Source organism: Anser brachyrhynchus, assembly GCF_964034855.1.
Source record: "Anser brachyrhynchus genome assembly, chromosome: 3".
Classification (NCBI taxonomy): Eukaryota; Metazoa; Chordata; class Aves; order Anseriformes; family Anatidae; genus Anser; species Anser brachyrhynchus.
The window spans coordinates 26,752,278-26,771,852 of NC_137696.1; the positions used below are offsets into that span (position 1 = coordinate 26,752,278).

At 36.9% G+C, this 19,575-nt stretch overlaps 1 protein-coding gene across 2 annotated transcripts in view; it reads right to left on the bottom strand.

Annotated features, from left to right (window-relative positions):
- The window catches only part of RAB3GAP2 (RAB3 GTPase activating non-catalytic protein subunit 2), a 58,076-nt gene that overhangs the window by 9,226 nt on the left and 29,275 nt on the right, over positions 1-19,575 (bottom strand). For both annotated transcript variants that reach the window (XM_080583703.1, XM_080583702.1), the window contains exons 11-28: positions 18,809-18,888; positions 18,605-18,694; positions 17,676-17,815; positions 15,845-16,061; positions 15,377-15,520; positions 15,057-15,139; positions 14,440-14,504; positions 13,989-14,079; positions 11,759-11,886; positions 10,670-10,883; positions 7,248-7,345; positions 6,275-6,380; positions 5,012-5,172; positions 2,827-3,043; positions 2,288-2,461; positions 2,053-2,159; positions 968-1,034; positions 171-241 (exon numbers count right to left, since the gene is read on the bottom strand). In XM_080583703.1, coding sequence (XP_080439829.1) covers positions 171-241; positions 968-1,034; positions 2,053-2,159; positions 2,288-2,461; positions 2,827-3,043; positions 5,012-5,172; positions 6,275-6,380; positions 7,248-7,345; positions 10,670-10,883; positions 11,759-11,886; positions 13,989-14,079; positions 14,440-14,504; positions 15,057-15,139; positions 15,377-15,520; positions 15,845-16,061; positions 17,676-17,815; positions 18,605-18,694; positions 18,809-18,888 — 2,253 coding nt within the window. The remainder of the gene's footprint in view (positions 1-170; positions 242-967; positions 1,035-2,052; positions 2,160-2,287; positions 2,462-2,826; positions 3,044-5,011; positions 5,173-6,274; positions 6,381-7,247; positions 7,346-10,669; positions 10,884-11,758; positions 11,887-13,988; positions 14,080-14,439; positions 14,505-15,056; positions 15,140-15,376; positions 15,521-15,844; positions 16,062-17,675; positions 17,816-18,604; positions 18,695-18,808; positions 18,889-19,575) is intronic.

A 19,575-nucleotide genomic window follows, 5' to 3' on the forward strand; every position in this document is an offset into this window, starting at 1 on the left:
TCCCAAAATTAGCTTACATAATAAATCAAACAAACATGAGATTTTTGATATTTAAGTCAAAGATCTTCCAAACACTTTTTGTTTAAAGCCATAGCTTAAAAATACCAGATTTGCTTTCAGTTAATATTAAGAATTCATCCTCAAACCTACAGTCAGAGCGTGGCTCTTACCTTGTCCATTAGATATGTAGCAGAAGAAAGCCTTTTCACTATGAATGTATTCCACATCATCAGAGCAATACCTAGAACAAACACAAACTTGTGAACTCTGTGCGACCAGAAGAGAGATTTCAGGTAATGCAAGTATGGAGCAAAAAGCCATAGGCCAAACTTCCTTTAATAGTGGGAATTTAAAAAAAACAACAGATGATGAATGAAACAAGAAGGAATTGTTATCCTCATTGCTTAATGCCTGAACTTCAGATTTCTCAAGGAGAGACTATCTCAGCAATCAAATCCAGTCAGAAGTGCAATGAATCATTCATTAAAACTGTTGTATTTATGCAGACTGGGTTAAACATTGCAGTTATGCAGAAACTGAGACTAAGCATGGAGGTACAAGACTAGCGCTTTAGACATAGAATGCGCCTTATTTGCATATATAATCTACAAAAAAAGGGAACTCGTCACATTCACTTAAACAGAGTGTTAAGAAATGCATAAACTCTGATTGCAAGGACCATGTGCCACTATTTTAAATGAAAATAAGAAAATATGTTTCAAAACAATTTTTAGTTTTTAGTTGCATGTCGACTTTATCTAATCAACGTATTTCCATGTTTCTGATGGAAACGGTTAGTCTCAGCAAGAAAAATGTCAGCAGAAAGTTTACCGGGGGTGGTGGGGGTGCTGACAAAAAGGCCATCAATACTATGAACTACACCTGTTTACACTTGTCTATAGGCAATCGTTTAACCTGTATGGTTTTTATGATTTCAAAGGTCATTTTTTGATTGCTTCATACTTACCATGCTGAACGTGAGCATTAATGATGCATCTAAGATGGTCTATAGACCTAATGAGAAAACATGCTTCCTTATGTAAAACAAAAAAAGTAAAAGAACAAGTTACTACATTATTCAAAACCTGTTTTAAATGTAAGCTATCGATTCTTAAGGGGCCCAAATAGATTATTTTAAAGCTACTTGTTTTTGACTTACAGAACTTGTAAATTATTCTGATCTTGCAGTCTTTTCTGATGACAAATATGCATGCACATGGCAAAGTACATTCCAGCGATCACAAACACATTATGATTTCTTCACTATTTTCAGGGTTTTGTTACAGTATATGTACCACTAACATTCATTGCTGAAAGATACCTCCAGTGACTAGTAACAGTCCATTTTTCAGATACAAGAATCTATTTGTGCTAGAAAATTTTTTCCGCTCCGTGTCATTATGGTGGAGTAAGTTTTTTTAAACCTCAAATTAATATTTTCTATAGCAAGGCATTATGTTGCACAGATCAGATCAGCGCTGATGTCAATTTTCGTATCATCTTAAAAATTTTGATATCATAGAACTTAATTTTCTAATATTAGAAAAGCTATAGGAGAACAATGGAAAACAGGAATTTTGCCTTTTTTTTTTCCCTGACAATTCCCAGCAGTAGCTAGAGGGAAGAAGAAAAAATCCAAGAAGAATGTTCAAGAAACCTCTCTCCTCTTTAAATGGAGTGGATCTCGTCTGACAAATTGACTATTCTGTGATCTTTTTTAGCACATACAGAGCAGAGGAAGGGTTCATCACTATTTTGTAGGAATTAATAAAATTTTGTATTCTCACAAAACAGAGACAGAACACTTCTTCATGTTGCTTACTTGAAGCAGTTTTGAGAATCTGCTAGCTCAGAGGTATACTGTCCTGTCACTGTGAGGTGCCATTCGACTTCGGACTCTATTCAATTTGTACTTGACACTTACCGCAGAAAAAGTGTAACCAGTACGCTTTCAAACTCAGTGTTTTCTCAATGAAAGTTTTTATGAACTAAAACTTGTGAAACTAGAGATTTGTTCTTAACCATTACTCCCTGAAAATGAAATTCTTTTACCTCTGGGTCCTTATTCCACTGCACTACATATTCCCAGCAGCAATGTGCATGGAGTACATCCAGTTCAAGACTACATGGAAACTGCTGATATGCTAGTTGCAGCAGCTCTAAGGAAAAAAAAGGAAAAGTTACAAGACAGACCTCTTCCCACTATAATTTCTGCTATTCACAACAGCAGCATCTAAAACAGCTCTGAAAGCATTTAAGATTTGAAAGATTCACGTTATTTTCTTACCTAGGATTGTTTCCAAGCCTTCATCTACTTCTGGTTCCTCAAGAAAGATATTTGTATGCATTTCTACAGATTCTTCAGTACTCTCTGTATTGTTTCTGTGTTGTGCCAAATTCAGTACAAGAGGATTGAAGCCTTGCTTAAAAACCCACTTTGCTACAGTGTCAGCAATACCTCCTGGGAGGGTAAAAACAACAAAAAAAAGTCTGGGATACACTGAAAGTATTTCGTAAGATTTGTAGCTCAGAATTGAAAGACAATAGAAGAGAGATGACTATTAACTAATACCATTAATTATATTAGGATGGCTTTGCCAATCAAAAAATTCTTAATCAACTTAGAGGTTTACAATCAATGTAGTCCTTTCAGTAATACCCTTTCACCATTTTGAAACAGCATTCTACATGGTTTACTTTGTTTTTTAAACTAAGAAATGTTACCAGCAGAACAATTTCCAGTGCAGTGTATTTCACAAAGTAGGTAAGGATATCTCAGAAGTCTATTAGAAGGACAACCAACATCTTTCCAGGAGAAAAACGTACCTTTTCCACCTTCCAGCAATTTCTTTACAGAAATCCTACCCAAAGGCTCGGTCTGTAGAGATGAAACTTTTTTCGTCCTCTTGCTCACTTGGCTATGCAGTAGTGTCTGAAGTATCAGACAATCCTCTAACTGTTTCAGCAAAAGTTGCCAATATTCAGCATCAAGAGAAAGTGCTTCCCAGGATTCCGTGTCTGAACCTACAATTATTTGGGAAAACTAACAGAACATAAAAACTGTTTTAGATCTGTTCACTTAAAGTAACATGGTTTTGTTTAAGAAATTGCACAGTATTAAAATTGAAGGCTATATCTCAAGAGCTACTCTATTCTAAAAACAATTTAGCCTGAGATGTGTTATGAACTGTTACGGAAAGATAAATTAATACCCCACACTGCTCACAAGCCACACAGATTCTTAAATAAGAGTATAAGGAAACAAAAAGGACATGAAAGGCCAGCTTATAATCCTATATTAAGTTCATGTTTGAAGGGATTCTAACCTACTTTTTGACCAAAGAGATTTAATTCTAAGTCCTTGAATACAATTTTTCATTCCTTACATATGATTACTCAACCCACATTTCAATATCCTACCATATAAAAAAATAGTTACCATGCCTCATGCATCTGGAAGAATTGGATGATACCTTATCTATGCCTTATTTTGATATTCTCATGTTAATCAGCAAATAGTCTGACAGGAACCCCAGGAATTTTTCCAGGAGGTTGTAGATCTGATTTTTAGTTTTATCATAGAATCATCATAGAAAGGCTCAGGTTGGAAGGGACCTTAAAGATCATCTATCTAAAGATCAGGTTGGCCAAGGCCCCATCCAAGCTGGCCTTGAACACCTCCAGGGATGGGGCATCCACAAGTTCTTTAGGCGACATGTTCCAGTGTCTCACGACCCTTACAGTGAAGAATTTCCTCCTAACGTCTAGTCTAAATCTATCCTCTTTTAATTTAAGACCATTCCCCCTTGCCCTATCATTATCTATCTGAGCAAAGAGTCCCTCTCCATCCTTTTTATAAGTCCCCTTTTTTTTTATAAGTCCCCTTTAAGTACTGAAAGGCTGCAATGAGGTCTCCTAAAAGCCTTCTCTTCTCCAGGCTGAACACCCCCAGCTCTCTCAGCCTGTCTTCATAGGAGAGGTGCTCCAGCCCTCTGACCATCTTTGTAGCCCTCCTCTGGGCTCGCTCTAACAGCTCCACATCTTTCTTGTGCTGGGGGCCCCAAACCTGGATGCAGCACTCCAGGTGCACCAATACAGAAAACTCTAGAGTTCTCAAAATCCTGGCCATTAGCAGTTTTAGGCTTTATGCCAAAAGAGGGCAAAAGAAAAAAGAAAAAGAAAGGTAAAAAGATAAATGGTTGTATGGAAGGCAAATTTTATGACTGCTGCTTTTTTTCTTTTAAGAACAGAAGAGAAGGTTACAAAGGAGAGAGAAGATGGGTAAAGCATAGCATGTTGCAACATATCAACATTCCTATTTGGACAACATGGGGAATTTTAATATACAGAGTTGGATTAGTTAAGATGAATGTAGAAAAATGCTACAACACTTCCCAGCAATCTAGTTATAACATATAAAACAATCTATTTACAAGCCGTAACATCACCTAAATCACATCTAATTCGAGTTTGTTAATACAAGTAGTAAAACACACATAAGTCTAGGGCTGTTTAAGAATGAAATAACCTGTTTGTAGTTTTGCAGTGTTAATCACAACTTTGTAAAAAGATCCTTATTGACCCCAAAAAAGCCTACCCATTACCTTAAGAAGAAATAACATAAGAGATAAGAAAATTCACCAGTATATTAAGAACACAATTGTGCTGAAACAGGTTTACCATCCACCTCTGTGAATTTCTCAAAATTGTATAGGCTTTAAGTTTGTCAACATTATTTGCTATCAAGAGAAAAACTCACTGTCCAGTTCCCCTGTTCCTATCACATATTTAAACATGTGTAGCAAGCAATTCCGACATATCTTTCACTTACCTCAGCATAATATTCTTCACATTCAAATACAAATTTTCAGGCTTGCAGCATGGCATGCTTGTGCCCGAGTCAGAACAACAACAAGTGAATGTTGAGGATGTTACTCTATTACAAAGACAGCAATTTTCATGGAGCTGACACAGTATATAACACTGAGATGAGAAGTACACAGTGACTGACCTTCTTCTCTGTCACACTGTCAATTATCTGTGCAGTAACAGAGTTTCCAACGTGAGCAGATAATAAGGCAGCTGCATTATTTTCAGACTGAATACAAGCTGTTCGCATTTGCTGCCACCAGGGGGAAACAGACTGAGTGTCCCAGGACTCATCGATAGCAACTGCAGAGAGAGAGACAGTAGGAAACTCAACTTGGGTCATGAGATGTTAGAACTAGCGAAACAATAACCAACCCTAAAAGCAGCACTTATTAATACAGCATGTATTATGAGCAATTTCCAATTACTCTACATTACATTGTTCTAGATGTGTAGCATACAAGTCCTAGATTATATATCAAATGTAATATAAAGAGCAGAACATGAATTACTCATTCTCTGAATACCACTCGGAGGAAACAGGCAACAAATCTAAACCACTAGTCAGTAAATCCTGCTGAACACTTAACTAGATTTAAGGAATATAACGAAATAACACTTAACAATGCAGCCGGCTTCCTTTGTGATTTCAAAACACCATACCCATTAAATGCACCCACTCAAGCTGGCTCTCTTCAGGCTATCTCATGTTCAGCAGAATTAATTTGTTCAGACAACAGCAACAGCTTATTCATGCTTCCAGTTTCAAGCTAATAATGGTGTCCTGTGGTGAACTACATATAAGGGAACCTGGCAGAGACATAACTACAGCAGTTTTATGTGAGGTAGGAGAATCCATATTTATTCATTCCATTATTTGGGGTAACCTGTGTGAAGTTGACTTATGGAGCACCCCTCAAATTACAGAGTTGATCACTAAACAAATGCTGCTAAAATAATGATGTTAGTGTCTCAACGTGAATTAAAGCAACTTGAAGGAGTTCTGAACACCAGGCAGCAAAAGAGAGAGGCAGAACTATACACAGCAAAAAAAAAAGGAGGAAAGCAATATGGACAGCCACCTTCTGGTGCCAAATAGTAGCTGTGTCTACTTGGTGGTGAGTGAAAAAGCAAGGCATGAAGCAGGCCTTTAATTGCAACAGTCCTCAGACTTTGACTGCATTTTCAATGTTTCATAGTTGCTTGTTACAGAATATATCAAAATGCAATATTTAGTTCTGTTACATTTTTTTGAGTGAGGGAACTAAATGATAACATGGATTCATCAAAAAAAACTAATAATAATTAAACACCAAAAAATTCTAATAACTAACATCCACACACAAAAAAAAAAATCTAATAACTAACATCCGCGGTGTTTAAATGTTCCAAGTGTACATTTCACCTTTCATTTTGCTCAGGAGTGACAGCATAGTATAAAGGCAACTGGTAGAGTCTGGTTTCTCTAGAATGTCTTTTTCCCTGGAAAGCCATAAATTGAGAAGGAGTGACTGGAAAAAAGAGAATACAAAATTTAATTAAAACAGAAGAAACTCTGTGATATTGCAATACCTAATGCAGTCACTTCCTTGAACAAACTGGGTGTCATGGAGCTGAACTGTGATATCAATGAGTCCTTATTATATTAATATAGAAGGTTAAAAATATATTGCATAAGGAACTCTGACAGACTGAAAGGAAACTATACAATCAGTATTTTCTAAGATATCTGAAAGATACTTGTTTGAATGCACAGACAGCTCATATAAGTTTGTTAGCAATCTTAACTTGGTAAAAAATAGTAGTTAATATTACAGTTGAAAATCTTAACACAGCAAAGTAATACATAAATTTTAATTACATATTAATTAAAAGTAATAGGTATTTCATTCATCAGGTAGTTGGTGGAAGACAAGTAGCAAAAAAAATAAAATTACATGCAGATTAAAGAAAGATGATTGTCTCAACACTACTAGCGATTCTGACAAGTCTGACTTTTTAAAAAAACTTCTTTGCTTGATGTAACAAGGAATTATAACAAATGTCTCTGTACCTGAAATTAACTACTCACATTATTTTTGCTTCTCTTTGTAAAATAAATTTTCAGCAAAATTTTACATGACAACACTTATAGTCTATTCAGTGCATATTCTAGACATTTCCACTAGCATAGCCACATTTTTCTACCACAAGATTTTTTTGACATCTGTTAAGTGGTAAGTGTAAATATGAGCAACTAAAGAACCGCATGTGGGGGCATATGAACATGAAAGACAGCCTGAGAATAGCATTAATCCAAAGGTCAACATTCATATTTTTCCTTTCAGTGTTCTGTTTCCAAAACCAGAGTGTTTTAACATACATAATAAATAGCTTACCAACAAGATTTGAGGGCTAAAACCTGCTGATTCCAACGCATGACACATTTCCTCTGTGGAACTCTCTCCACACAAACACTTCCAGAAGAAAAAGTTGCCTGAAGTAAAAAAAAAAAAAAAAAAAATTACTGAACATGATGAATGAAATCTATTGCCACAGCCTCTCCCTTACCTTTATACAAAATACCATCTATTGATCAGGTCCCACTGAGTACAATACAAAGAACTAAGTTATGTCTAGGATACTCTGACACTTTACCCTTAGTGGAGAAAGTGGTTTGTTTCAAAGGACGAATGTTTCTACCACTACAGGAGACAGAGGAAAGTGGATTTATAAGAGAAGTTATTGTACTATTAATAGTTCAATTCAAGGAGTAGCTAGAAGTGTTGAACAAGCTTATCCACTAAGTGACCCATAACTGTGTGGAAGCATGCTGTATCTAGTACAGCAAACTGGATGTACTTCAAGCAATTAAAAAACAGAAAACCAAAACAAACTAATCACACAATCCAAATTTGATCAGTGCTACAAAAGCTGAGTGTCTCTTTGAGGAAGAGGAAAATTGGAAAAACGTCTTCAAGAAACCATCCGAATTCCTCAGCACAACATTCATATTTAGAACAACAAGAAAGACTTCTATAGGTACATCGGGGATAAAAGGTCAGGGATAAAAGGAAGACGAGGGAAACTGTGGGCCTTCTCCAGAAGGAAATGGGAGACCTGGTCACCAGGGATATAGTGAAGGCTGAGGTACTCAATGACTTTTTTGCTTCAGTCTTCACAGGCAAGAGCTCCAGTCACATAGCCCAAGTCACAGAAGCCAAAGGCAGGAACTGAAAGAATGATGAATCGCGAGCGCAGGAGAAGATCAGGTTCAATATAGCTAAAGAACCTAAAGGTGAACAAGTCCATGGGACCCAATACGATGCATCAGCAGGTCCTGAGGGAACTGGAGGATGTAGTTGCTAAGCCACTAACCATATCTGAGAAGTTGTGGCAGTCTGGTGAAGTTCCAACTGACTGGAAGAGAAGAAACATAACCCCCATTTTCAAAAAGGGAAAAAAGGAAGACCCTGGAAACTACAGGCCAGTCAGTCTCACCTCTCTGCCCAGCAAGAGCATGGAGCAATTCCTCCTGGAAACTATGCTCAGGCCCATGGAAAATAAGGAGGTGATTGGTGACAGCCAACATGGCTTCACTAAGGGAAGATCATGCCTGACAAATCTGGTGGCCTTCTACAATGGGGTTACAGCATTGGTGGACACAGGAAGGGCAACTGACATCATCTACCTGGACTCATGAAACGCATTTCACACACTGTGCCCCATGGCATTGTTGTCTCTAAATTGGAGAGACATGGATTTGATGGATGGACCACTCAGTGGGTAATGAATTGGCTAGATGGTTGCACGCAGAATTGCGGTCAACACTTCCATGTCCAAGTACGAGCAGTGTTCCTCAGGGGTCAGTATCGGGACTGGTGCTGTTTCACTTCTTTGTCAGTGACATGGACAGTCAGACTGAATACGCCCTCAAAAAATTTGCTGATGACACCAAGCTGAGTGGTTTGGTCAACACACTGGAGGGAAGGGATGCCATCTGGTGAAACCTTGGCAGGCTGGAGAGGTAGGTCCATGCAAACCTCATGAAGTTCAGCAAGGCCAAATGCAAGGTCCTGCACCTGGGCTGGGGCAATCCCAAGCACAAATACATGCTGGGTGGGGCACGAATTGAGAGCAGCTCTGAGGAGGAGGACCTAGGGGTATGAGTTTATAAGAAGCTCAAAATGAGCCAGCAATGTTAACTTACAGCCCAGAGAGCCAACCATATTCTGAGTTACATCAAAAGAAGCGTGGCCAGCAAGGCGAGGATGGTGATTCTCCCCCTCTACTCTGCTCTTGCAAGACCCCACCTGGAGTCCTGCATTCAGCTCTGGGGCCCCCAGCACCAGAAGAACACGGACCTATTAGAATGAGTCCAGAGGTGGGCCATAAAGATGATCAGGAGGCTGTAGCACCTCTCCTATGAAGACAGGCTGAGAGAGCTGAGATAATTTAGCCTACAGAAGAGAAGACGCTGGGGAGACGCTATAGCAGCCTTCCAGTATTTAAAGGGGGCCAGCCAGGACAAAGCCAGGACAGGCCTCTTTGTCAGGAAGCATAGTGATAAAAAAAAAGGAGTAATGGCTTTAAACTATAAAAGGGTAGGTTTAGATTAGATATTAGGAAGAAATTCTTTACTATGTAGGTGGCAAGGCACTGGACCAGGCTGCCCAGAGAAGCTGTGGATGTCCCACCCCTGGAAGTGTTCAAGGCCAGGTTGGACAGGGCTTTGAGTAACCTGGTCTAGAGAGGGGTGTCCCTGCCCATGGCAGGAGGGTTAGAACTTTAAGGTCCCCTCCAACCAAAGCCATTCTATGATTCCATTCATTTTTATTTTAATTACAGCTAAATACCCTAACAAGTTATTGATGATCCTTGTTCAAGGGGTGGGAGGAAGTACTTCTACCTTAGTTCTTAAACCCAAGTACAGTGTTATGGTAGAGAAAACGCAAACTCACTTGAGCAGATTTAAGATTACTTAAGAAACAGACTTATCTTCATATAGATGAAAGCCAAGCTCTTCTGCCTAACTTTTCAGTTTTGATTCCTCTCAAAATCTGTCAATTAAGGCCAAAAGAAGCAGAAGGCTACTAAGTGAACACCACGCAACAATGCCTGTGTACAGAATTCCATGCCTGCACCAAAAATTCCCCAGAAAAGAAGTCATGTGGAAAGACAGTGCCTTTGAAACAGATTTAACCCAACTTACTTCCACTAGATATTTCTCAAGAGCCTCTCAAGGTCACTTTGGAACAGATCTGAAAACTAAAGCTGAGTTCAGACAGCAACTCTAATCCACACCCCAAAAGACACCTCACAGCAAGGTTCCTGACATCTCCCACCATCAAAATTTCTTATTAGTGTTAGAAATCTCCCCAGCTACACAAATAAAGGGTCTCTATTGCCTCATGTAATGGTCCTGGCCAGCACGCCTCATCTCTGAGACTAAAGTCACTCCTGTCATTAACTGAACTCTTGAGGTGCTGTAAACATAAAGGAAACGAGAATATAGCTGCTCTTTAAAGTACCTAGTTACCACTGCCCAACTTAGTGGTGTTACTAAATGAATGAAGAGTGGTAACATTGCTTTAGGGTAAACATATCCACATATGTAGTTCACTTGTATTAATATCTACCTAGGTAGAAAGACTTGTCGCATGGCTAAAGGTCAGAGTCTAGAACTATTACTGTCACAAACATCTTTGAGGTGGGCCACCTTGTTAAAGGGCTCCAAGTTAAGACTAAAATATTAATTTATTACATCTTAGAATATAAACAATTTTTAAGGTAACCTGACGAGCAGTTCAGTAGTTCTTACCTAAAGCCACATATTTGCTGTCTTCCATATTTTTCACATTAATCACATCCTTTTCACACTCTAAATACTCCAAGAACATTTTCACAGACAATACATCATCATTCTCATCAGCAAACTGAACAGGAGTTTGGGTGTTTTCTTTCTTGTAGTTCTCCAGCAACGTTTGGAGCCTCTGAAAATCTTTTTCTTCTAGCCGAAGCAATTTAGCCAAGTCCTTTAAAGCAAAACCCCAAAAAAATCCCATGTCCCAAGAGTAATGAAATGTTTTTTTGTTTTAGAGAAAAACACAGTAAAGACTTAAACAAGAGTCCGAAGAGTGAAAATATTTCATTTTGAGCATTAGAAATATATATTTGTAAAAGGATAAAATGATCAATAATCAGTTACAACTATAAGTTATAATTATAATCATATAACATATAGAATATATAATGATCATGCATATAATATTCATAATATATAATGTATATAATTCTATTATAATAATTCAGTTATTCATAATGGATTAAAAAGACCTTGTTTAACTTTATTTTTAAGGACTTTAGTAGGCATGTTTCCCACATTTAGATCTTGCTCGTGGTATAACTATTGCCCATATGGGCCTATTTGCTTGATAATGCCACTGTATATCCTCTATTAGTTTATAAGCACTTGTCATCTACTATTTAAAAAGCAAGCCAAATTACAATGCTGACCACAGAATTCTGCTTAAGAGCCCATCTTCTGATGTTTGTGCAAACATCAGAATTTATTATTTCCACTGGTCCCAGAATACCTCTCCCAAATTAAGTTGTTAAGAATATGCTACTCTGGATAAAGGACTGAAATCAGGGGATCCTGGTTCTATTTTCACTTCTGTCTTGACTTCCTGTGACTACCAAATAATTTTAGGTATATGATTTACTATGCATTTATAAGGTAAATAAAAAAAATAGAAGGTATTATAAAACAAGTACTTCATTAAAAGTTTTAGCCCACAAAAATGGATCTAGTTTACCTACTTATTTTTATCCAAGGCCCTGAAAACATACTTTTATGCTTAAATCATCTCTCAATTCTACAAGATAGCTGAATTTTGAATTTACTCACATTATCTGAGGGTGTAGTGTCTTCCTGTATGCTTTGGGAATTTAGCTTGCTCACTAGTTCATAAAGATGTAACAGCTTTAGCTTGTTTGCACAGAACTGCAGTAGTCCTTCATCCACACACTCGAGCTCTGAGGAGGAAAAAGACCCTGCATTTTAACTTGTATATATAGCCTGAAGTAGTGGAACATATTTTGCAGCCACATTAAACTTCTCCTTTTGGGAATCACACCAGAGGACTTATATCTCAATCTAATTTCTGATGCACTGCTGTTTGCGAAGATTACTTCTAATTCCTGGCATTATAAAACAAGAACTATTTTTATGAGATGTATTAAAGAGAAAGATATCAGGCTCATTTGTAAAACGAATGTGGTTGATAATGTGGAACTGAACAAAATAAGTATTTGTCTTTTCCTGAGTTAAGGCCAAACCACAAAATGCCCCAAATTAAAAGACACTAAGTCTCAGATTCTTTTATCAAGAAGTAATTACCAAACTATAACCTTTTATTTGTTCTGCCAGTATTTTAACATAGCACGTCCATTGTACCAGAACAGAGCTTGACATCTATTTATATGAATTAAATTTCATCTCTGCATGACACTGTCATTTTTATTTCTACAATCTTAGTCTTGGAAATCTAATGTAATCACTTCTGAACTTCGAATAAAGCAATCTGAACATATGCAGCTAACACCAATGCAATGTTGAATAAAAACATATTCCAACTTATCTGCTAGAAAAGAAAACATTTCACAGAGATTCTAAAAAAGACCTTTCTATACAGAAGGTATCTCTAAATACATAACTTCATCTAGAACAGCTTCTAAATATGATCTTCTTCTCCCTATGAAATTTAAACACTATTGTCCCAGTGCTATTAAAAATCCTACAAAGCAGAAAAATGCAGTGTTTGCCACACACAGTCACTTGACCTCTTCTTCACAACCACAACATTCATAGAGCCTGGCATCTGTTTCTCATTATCTTTTGCCTACTAAGCACACTGCAAGATATGCCACTGCTCTTGTGAAATTAGAAGACTGGAACATTAGTCAAGTTTGTTCTTCATTGTGACTGTGAGGAAATAATGTTATGTATGACAATAAAAGATTAATGGGAATAATACACAAAAATACACACTCAGACCTAAGTATACAACTCTGTCAATTCCTCTTCAGTGGAAAAGGGCACTTAAAAAAAGAGTTCTTACAGAACTGCATGTGTGAAAATCACTCTTTCCTTTACACACCACTTCAAGAAAATGGTCAAAGCCACAAAAAATGTCCCCAACAATATTTCCCCTCAAAGCTTTTAAACTATGAAAATGTGTTGCCGCATTCTCACTGAGGCTGTCTCAAGGGAAACAGCCATTCTAATTGGCAAACAGTTTACTCAGGACTTTGCCACAACAGTGGTAGGGATTTCTTGACTCCTATTGTTAAAGGGTCTTCTCCTCCTAACAAGCTGAAATGAATCCAGGGAAGACAAACAAACAAAAAAATGGACAGATTTCTACTGCTGAGAAGTCCTAACATACACAAAGTGGCGGGCACATGCTTCTCCACTTTATGCCACAATATCCAGCTGGATCTCCTAAATGAAGTCACCTCAAATACAAGGAGGATTCTCCCGATTTGGTAAAACCCAAGTGCATCATTTCAAAGAAAGAACCTCACAAACTTTAGCAACAAGGTTGTTTGGTTTTTTTTGAATGGGTAATGACAATCCCGAGACTGTCCCCAGCAGAACATGAAATACAATATCAGTGAAGCTTACCAAGAGAAGACACTAGGCATCTGACCAGAACTCAGATACTCAGTGCCTCCAGTACATTAAGATTTACAGATCCAAAGCACCAGATCTTTACTGTCTTCCTAGGAAAGAGAGAAAGCGCTAAAATGTCTTCACAGCCTGTGAAGCCTTTTTTCTAAAGGAAGCTTTTTTTCTAGATGCAAGTACTCAGCCCAGTTATTTTATTTTTCTTTTTAAGTACAATCAAATTGTTAGGTACGTGGCAAGTATAGCAAAGCATATTTGTTGGCAAGCTATTTGCTGTCTGCGTGGAAAAAAGATCAATTTGTAGAAGCAACATACTGTGAAAGCTAGCATGAAAACTAAGCAGATCAAGTCTGATACCCCTGTGGAACAGAGTAGTTCTACAATTGCCTTACAGCACTGCAGACAGTGCAAATGCCTCTCCATATTTGCAAAATAAATATCCACCTACCCTGTTTTTCTAAATTATCCATTAATGTCTGAGTGATGTTTGTGAGAGATGAAAGCGGCACGCGTTCACTTGTCAATATACTTTCCAGAGCCTGTCAAGCAGACATTCAACAGAATTAAACATTTATTTCATTTTACTGTTAAAACATAAAAGGTAAACCAACAACAGCAAAACTTTGACAACTATTTTCAGCTTTTTTTTTTTTTGGTCTTCACATATACTTGTGGCATATTTTGATCCTATAGTAAGGTGTGCTGGTCTGCTCTATTTTTATTATTTCAATTATTATCATGGAAGATGCCTTGAGGAAGTCACAAGTCAATATAATAGCTCAATCATTTGCTTCAACTCTAGGGACAATTAAAATATTTTTAAATATTTAAAAAGCATTTAGCACTAATCTAATAACACATTTTTCTAATATTGAAGTGTACTGACTTTAAATATTTACCTGTTTCTTTGTAGCAGGGTATTTAATATCAAGTATTAATTCCTTCGCTTCAGCTTCAATCAAGTCTGCAAACAAAGACAACGATGATATTAATTCATATTTTTCAAAATGGATTCTGACAAACAAGTCAACCTGCACCACAACTGAGATGTACATGATCAGTTCATGCTATAGAGCTGGATACAACATTACAGAAGGTGCCAAAATAGGCTTGGTGAAAATGAAACAACATAACAGCTCATTGGCATCTCCAAATCTATCTTTTTTAAGAATTATATATTATTTAAAGGAAGAAGGATATGTAGATTCAAACGCTGAGCATTACATAGCATAACATGTTGCAAACAGATCACGTTTCTAGCAAGCACTCAAAGGAGATTTTAATATTTTGATCAAAGATTTAACTAGCAGACAAAACTTATACTGGATCTTTGCACGAGATAAATTTAATCTAGTAGTCTACAAAAAAATACAAGCCACTTAAAGATCATAATTCATAGCACATGCAGCTGTTAGAAAGCACTGTTATCACGCCTGTGTTTCTATACTTACAGGACAAATAATAGACAAACCATTTAATAAATAATTTCTTCAAACTGTATGTTAAGAGAACCTACCTGGATCTGAGGCTTTAGCTTTGAGTAAAACATTTAACTTCTTTACTAGATGCATATCCTTTGCTCGCTCACTTTTTTTATCACTGTAGAGAAATAATTTAACTGTATGAAGAAAACTGGAGTTTTCTATTTTGCATTTATGATACTTTAAGGTAACATTATATTAATAAAAATAAATTTAATATTTGAAAAAAATAAGGATATTACCAGAGTAGTACTTGGCCTGAAAATGAACACAAGAATCACTCTCAATAAATAAAACAGTTTCTAAAAACAATAATGAAATCCAGTTGCTTAAATAGAGTCCATAAAGTCCTTACCTCAATGCAAAATGAAAAGGTACATGGACAGTTTTTACACTTCCGGCGACTGGATCAACAAGACATATCTGGTAAGTCTGGGGCTGCCATCCCTGACTGGTCACATTGTTTAAACCCATTATTTTATAACCAGGATACAATAACCTGAAACCAATGAAAAAACCACGGCATTTACAGTTAAGAATGAAATCAGCAACCTTCAATTTTCATATACTGAATAAAATGATTTTTTTTTTTTAAATAAAGCTAAAGTTTAACAACTGCTATGTGTGTTTATCAGTAAAGTGTGTAGAGTGATGGAGCATGACAGAATCCCATTCTATAAAACAAGATGCTGCTTTCACTGGAAACACTGCAGGGAATGCAGCAAGAGCCTGCCAGCGCTTTCCGCTTTTGTCACTGGAATATGCATGTACTGGTGTACTGCACCAACACAGCTAGTGTGCCCACATCCTAACTATGTCTTACCGACAATGCTTCCCCACATTGAAGGCCCCAACACGAGGCCCTTGCTGTGTGCTCCACACTTCCAAAATTCCTCTCCTTGGAGCATAGATGACAAGGAACTGAGCCACTCTGCTTGGACACTGTGCATTTCCAAAAGGAGAATAATCCACTTTCTCAGTTTCCCTCTCATGAAGGTCCTCTACAGTCTGTATCCAACCAACTTCTGCATCACGGTATCCTTTGTAAGAGAAGATAGAAATTCATTAGTGTACAGAAACTAATACAAGATGAGGATACATTACCACCGTTTACCAGTGGCAAGCTGTCAAACTTTGTTTCAAACTGTGCAATTCTGGCCAGTAGCCAGACTCCTGTTAAGCTTTGGTCCCTGCACTCAGAGCAGGGCCCATCAGAGGACTCCTCAGAGCCACATGCTGCCTCCTGCAATGCTTTTGCAAGAAACAAGTTCTTCTGGGAGAAGCCACAAAAAAAAAAAAACACACCACAGCTCACCAGGTATGTTTTTTGACATTACATCAATGCAAAAACTTCTCAGAGAAGAAAGATCTGTGGCCAAATTTCTTACATTTCAAAACTAAAGAGAAGATTTAATGAAGGAAACTTGCATAGTCAAGTAGGATATGTAAGTTTTTGTTCATATGTTTTTGTGATTAAAATGTAATTCTCAGTAAACAAATAGATGCTCATCTTCTCTCTCTCTCTGGGTAATGCAAGTACTACCCACTTACAAACTTCATAAACAAAAGAGGAAGAAATGTTCTGCTGACATCACTAAATGCAATGGTTTAGCAAGTATGAATGAATACTTCAATCCACAAGTGAAACATTAATGCATAAAACAAGCTTACGACAAGATGTATTACACTAAGAAGGTTGCAAAGTATTCACAACTCTATTAATGATAAAGATATGGTTCAAAATATTTAATTCATTAGAAAGATTTGCTTAAGACAAACAAACAAAACTATTTCACATCTCAACACTCTCACTCAAAGCTGCAGTAGGGAAAGGCTGGCGAATGTGTCTGACAAACAAAAAAACCTTGGGACTCTGACAGTACAAGCTAGATTATACAAAGCTCTCAGTAATGAAGAAAAATTTTATAATTTTTTAATAAAAATTTTATTTAAAAATATAAAAAAATTACTATAGCTATTACACTGCCAGCATGTCCCTGAAGTTGCTACTATATTCACGACCACTAATCTGAACTATCAGGAGAGAGGGAGATTTACTAACTATTCATAAAACGTATCTCTCATCTCATTAAAAAAAAGTGCAAAATTTTAATTCTGTAGACGGGAACAAGGTGTTGTAAGATTAGGTATGATTACAATTTGAAAGCTTAACATCTACATTTTCTAAAAAAAACCTCAGTTCATAAGACACTGGACACCCACTTACTGTGCAGTCACCGTGATGAAATGACGGTCTAATGAATTGTGTATCCTCTAAACAGAGGTTTGAAAAATCATTTACTTTCTCAGCAGAATTAAAGACGACACTACAGCTTATCAAGAGAAGGTATCTTGGATAATAGAGCTAAAGATCTTTAAAAAAAAAATAGGCCAAAAGCTTTCTGCTGTGATACAGACTGCAGGCAAACTATACAAACCAAACTGTTACTGTATTCCATTTCAGTATTCCAGGGATTGGTACAATACCCATATGGAGTTTACAACAAATCCATCTTTAATATTCGGTTTGTAATAAGACAGCGTACTGAAGTCTCTCATAATAATAGAATAACATTTGGAATTCTAAGTCTGAACATGAGAAGCCACAGTATTTTGAAAAGTATCATTTGCTATATTGACATGCGCTACCATACCTTTCCACATGCGAACTGCAAGTCCTCTTGTAACATCCAGTAAAATAACTCTTCCAAAATCATCTGTTACTGCTGCTAATGTGTTACATGGAGAAAGACATATTCTTTCACCATGGCGACGGGAATCTGGTAGTCCAAACCTAAAAATCAAAGAAAAACACTAGATAGATATTTTTTGAGAAATACTAAACAGTATCTCATAAAGACTAATTCTTCTCTTCCTATTTTACTTTTAGGGTGCCATAAAGATTTGGGTAAAATGAAAAGCAAATGATGACAACTCTTTGTGCTGTCTACTGAGAGATCTTGAAGGTCTGTTAATGTCCTACTGAAAACCAAATTTCAGAAACTAGGATAAGCAGCTGCCTTGGCAATGTGTTGTCACACAAGGATCTCAGAGCAGTGTGTTACTTTGTAAGCCCCCTCTGACTGCCAACTAGTCTTGAAAATACTTTAAATTCAATCTTGATTGTTCTTCCTGATTTCTTAGTCTTTTATCAGCCTTTTTGAAAGCATTAAGTTACAACCTTTTTCCCCATTCTCCCTCCTCACCCAACAGGAAATTGGGATGACTTTTTTTTTTTGAGAGAGGTTTTAAGTTACAAGCAACAAGCAACTCATGCAGCTTCTTTGAAGTACTTCAGTGATAAACTTCAGGGGATGTTCATGTACCTACACTATCACTAAACTGTGCAAACTGTTCTTTTACAGCAACAACAAACAAGTTTGTTCAACAGAAGTTGAAGAAACGTGTAATTTGCACAGAATAAAACTGAAATGAAACAAGCTTAAAACAAGTGATCAGCAAACTATCATCACTGTTTAAAGTCAGAAAAAATAAACAGGTTCAGTTATGCACTTTTCAAAATAATTCAAATAATTAAGAAAACAAGATTTTTAAAGCAATTGAGACAGTATTTCAAACTTGCCTCACTGCCAATGGGGTTGCTGGTTCAACTTTTGGTTTCTGTTTTTGGGCAGGTTCTTCTTCATGTTTGCTCTTCCAACCAAGCCAGCCACTTGCAATAGAAAAAGGTATTAGGAGAATTATACTAATGTTTCTGAAAAAATTCCTCAAACTATTGGGTAGTTACTAAAATAAAATAATTTAACATCATTTTTTATTTCATTACCTGGCAGCGTGAAATAATGCTGAAGTCAGTTTACTTGCAACTGCTAAGGCAACATGAGACAACAGAGGCTGTGAGCTACCCTGAAAGAAAGAAACAAAAAGTTTAGGTAGTTTTTTAGGCCTCCTATGGACCTTCAGCTTCGAAAGCATAGCTTTAAGACTCTACAAAATTTTAATTCATTGCCCCCAGAAGAGCCATTCTGACATCTTTACCATTTCGAAATCCTCCCATAAGTCACTGGTAGCTCAGTAAGTTTGTCTGCAACGGAAGTTAAATAAACTCTGTGTATGAGTTATCATGGAGAGTTAGCTGGCATATGGCTTTGATGTCCTTGCAAATACCAATGTTAACAGTTCTGTCATAAACATGTTGCAAAAGCAAGTACAAAATCAAAATTCCAATTCTAGCATTTTCAATCAACTTTTAACCCTGATAAGGCCAGCACACACGTAGGGTCTGAATGTACAAGACACACACAGCTACATTGCCAACCTTTTCCTCCAATACAAGAAAAAAAGGAAGTTAAGTGTATTACAGGTAACATTAAGCAAAAGCTGTAGTTCTCTCCTACAAGTAGCAGTGCCACTGTATGAAGTCACCACAGTATACTCAGGCCATGTACATGACCAAAGCCCCAAAGCCTCCAAAAATCCCTAACAGACATGTTTACACAACCACAACCTAATTATAAATAAAACCTCAGGTTACCTAATTGGCAATAAATTAACAAATTTCTATCAAATTTGTTTTAGGATAAGTAATTCATT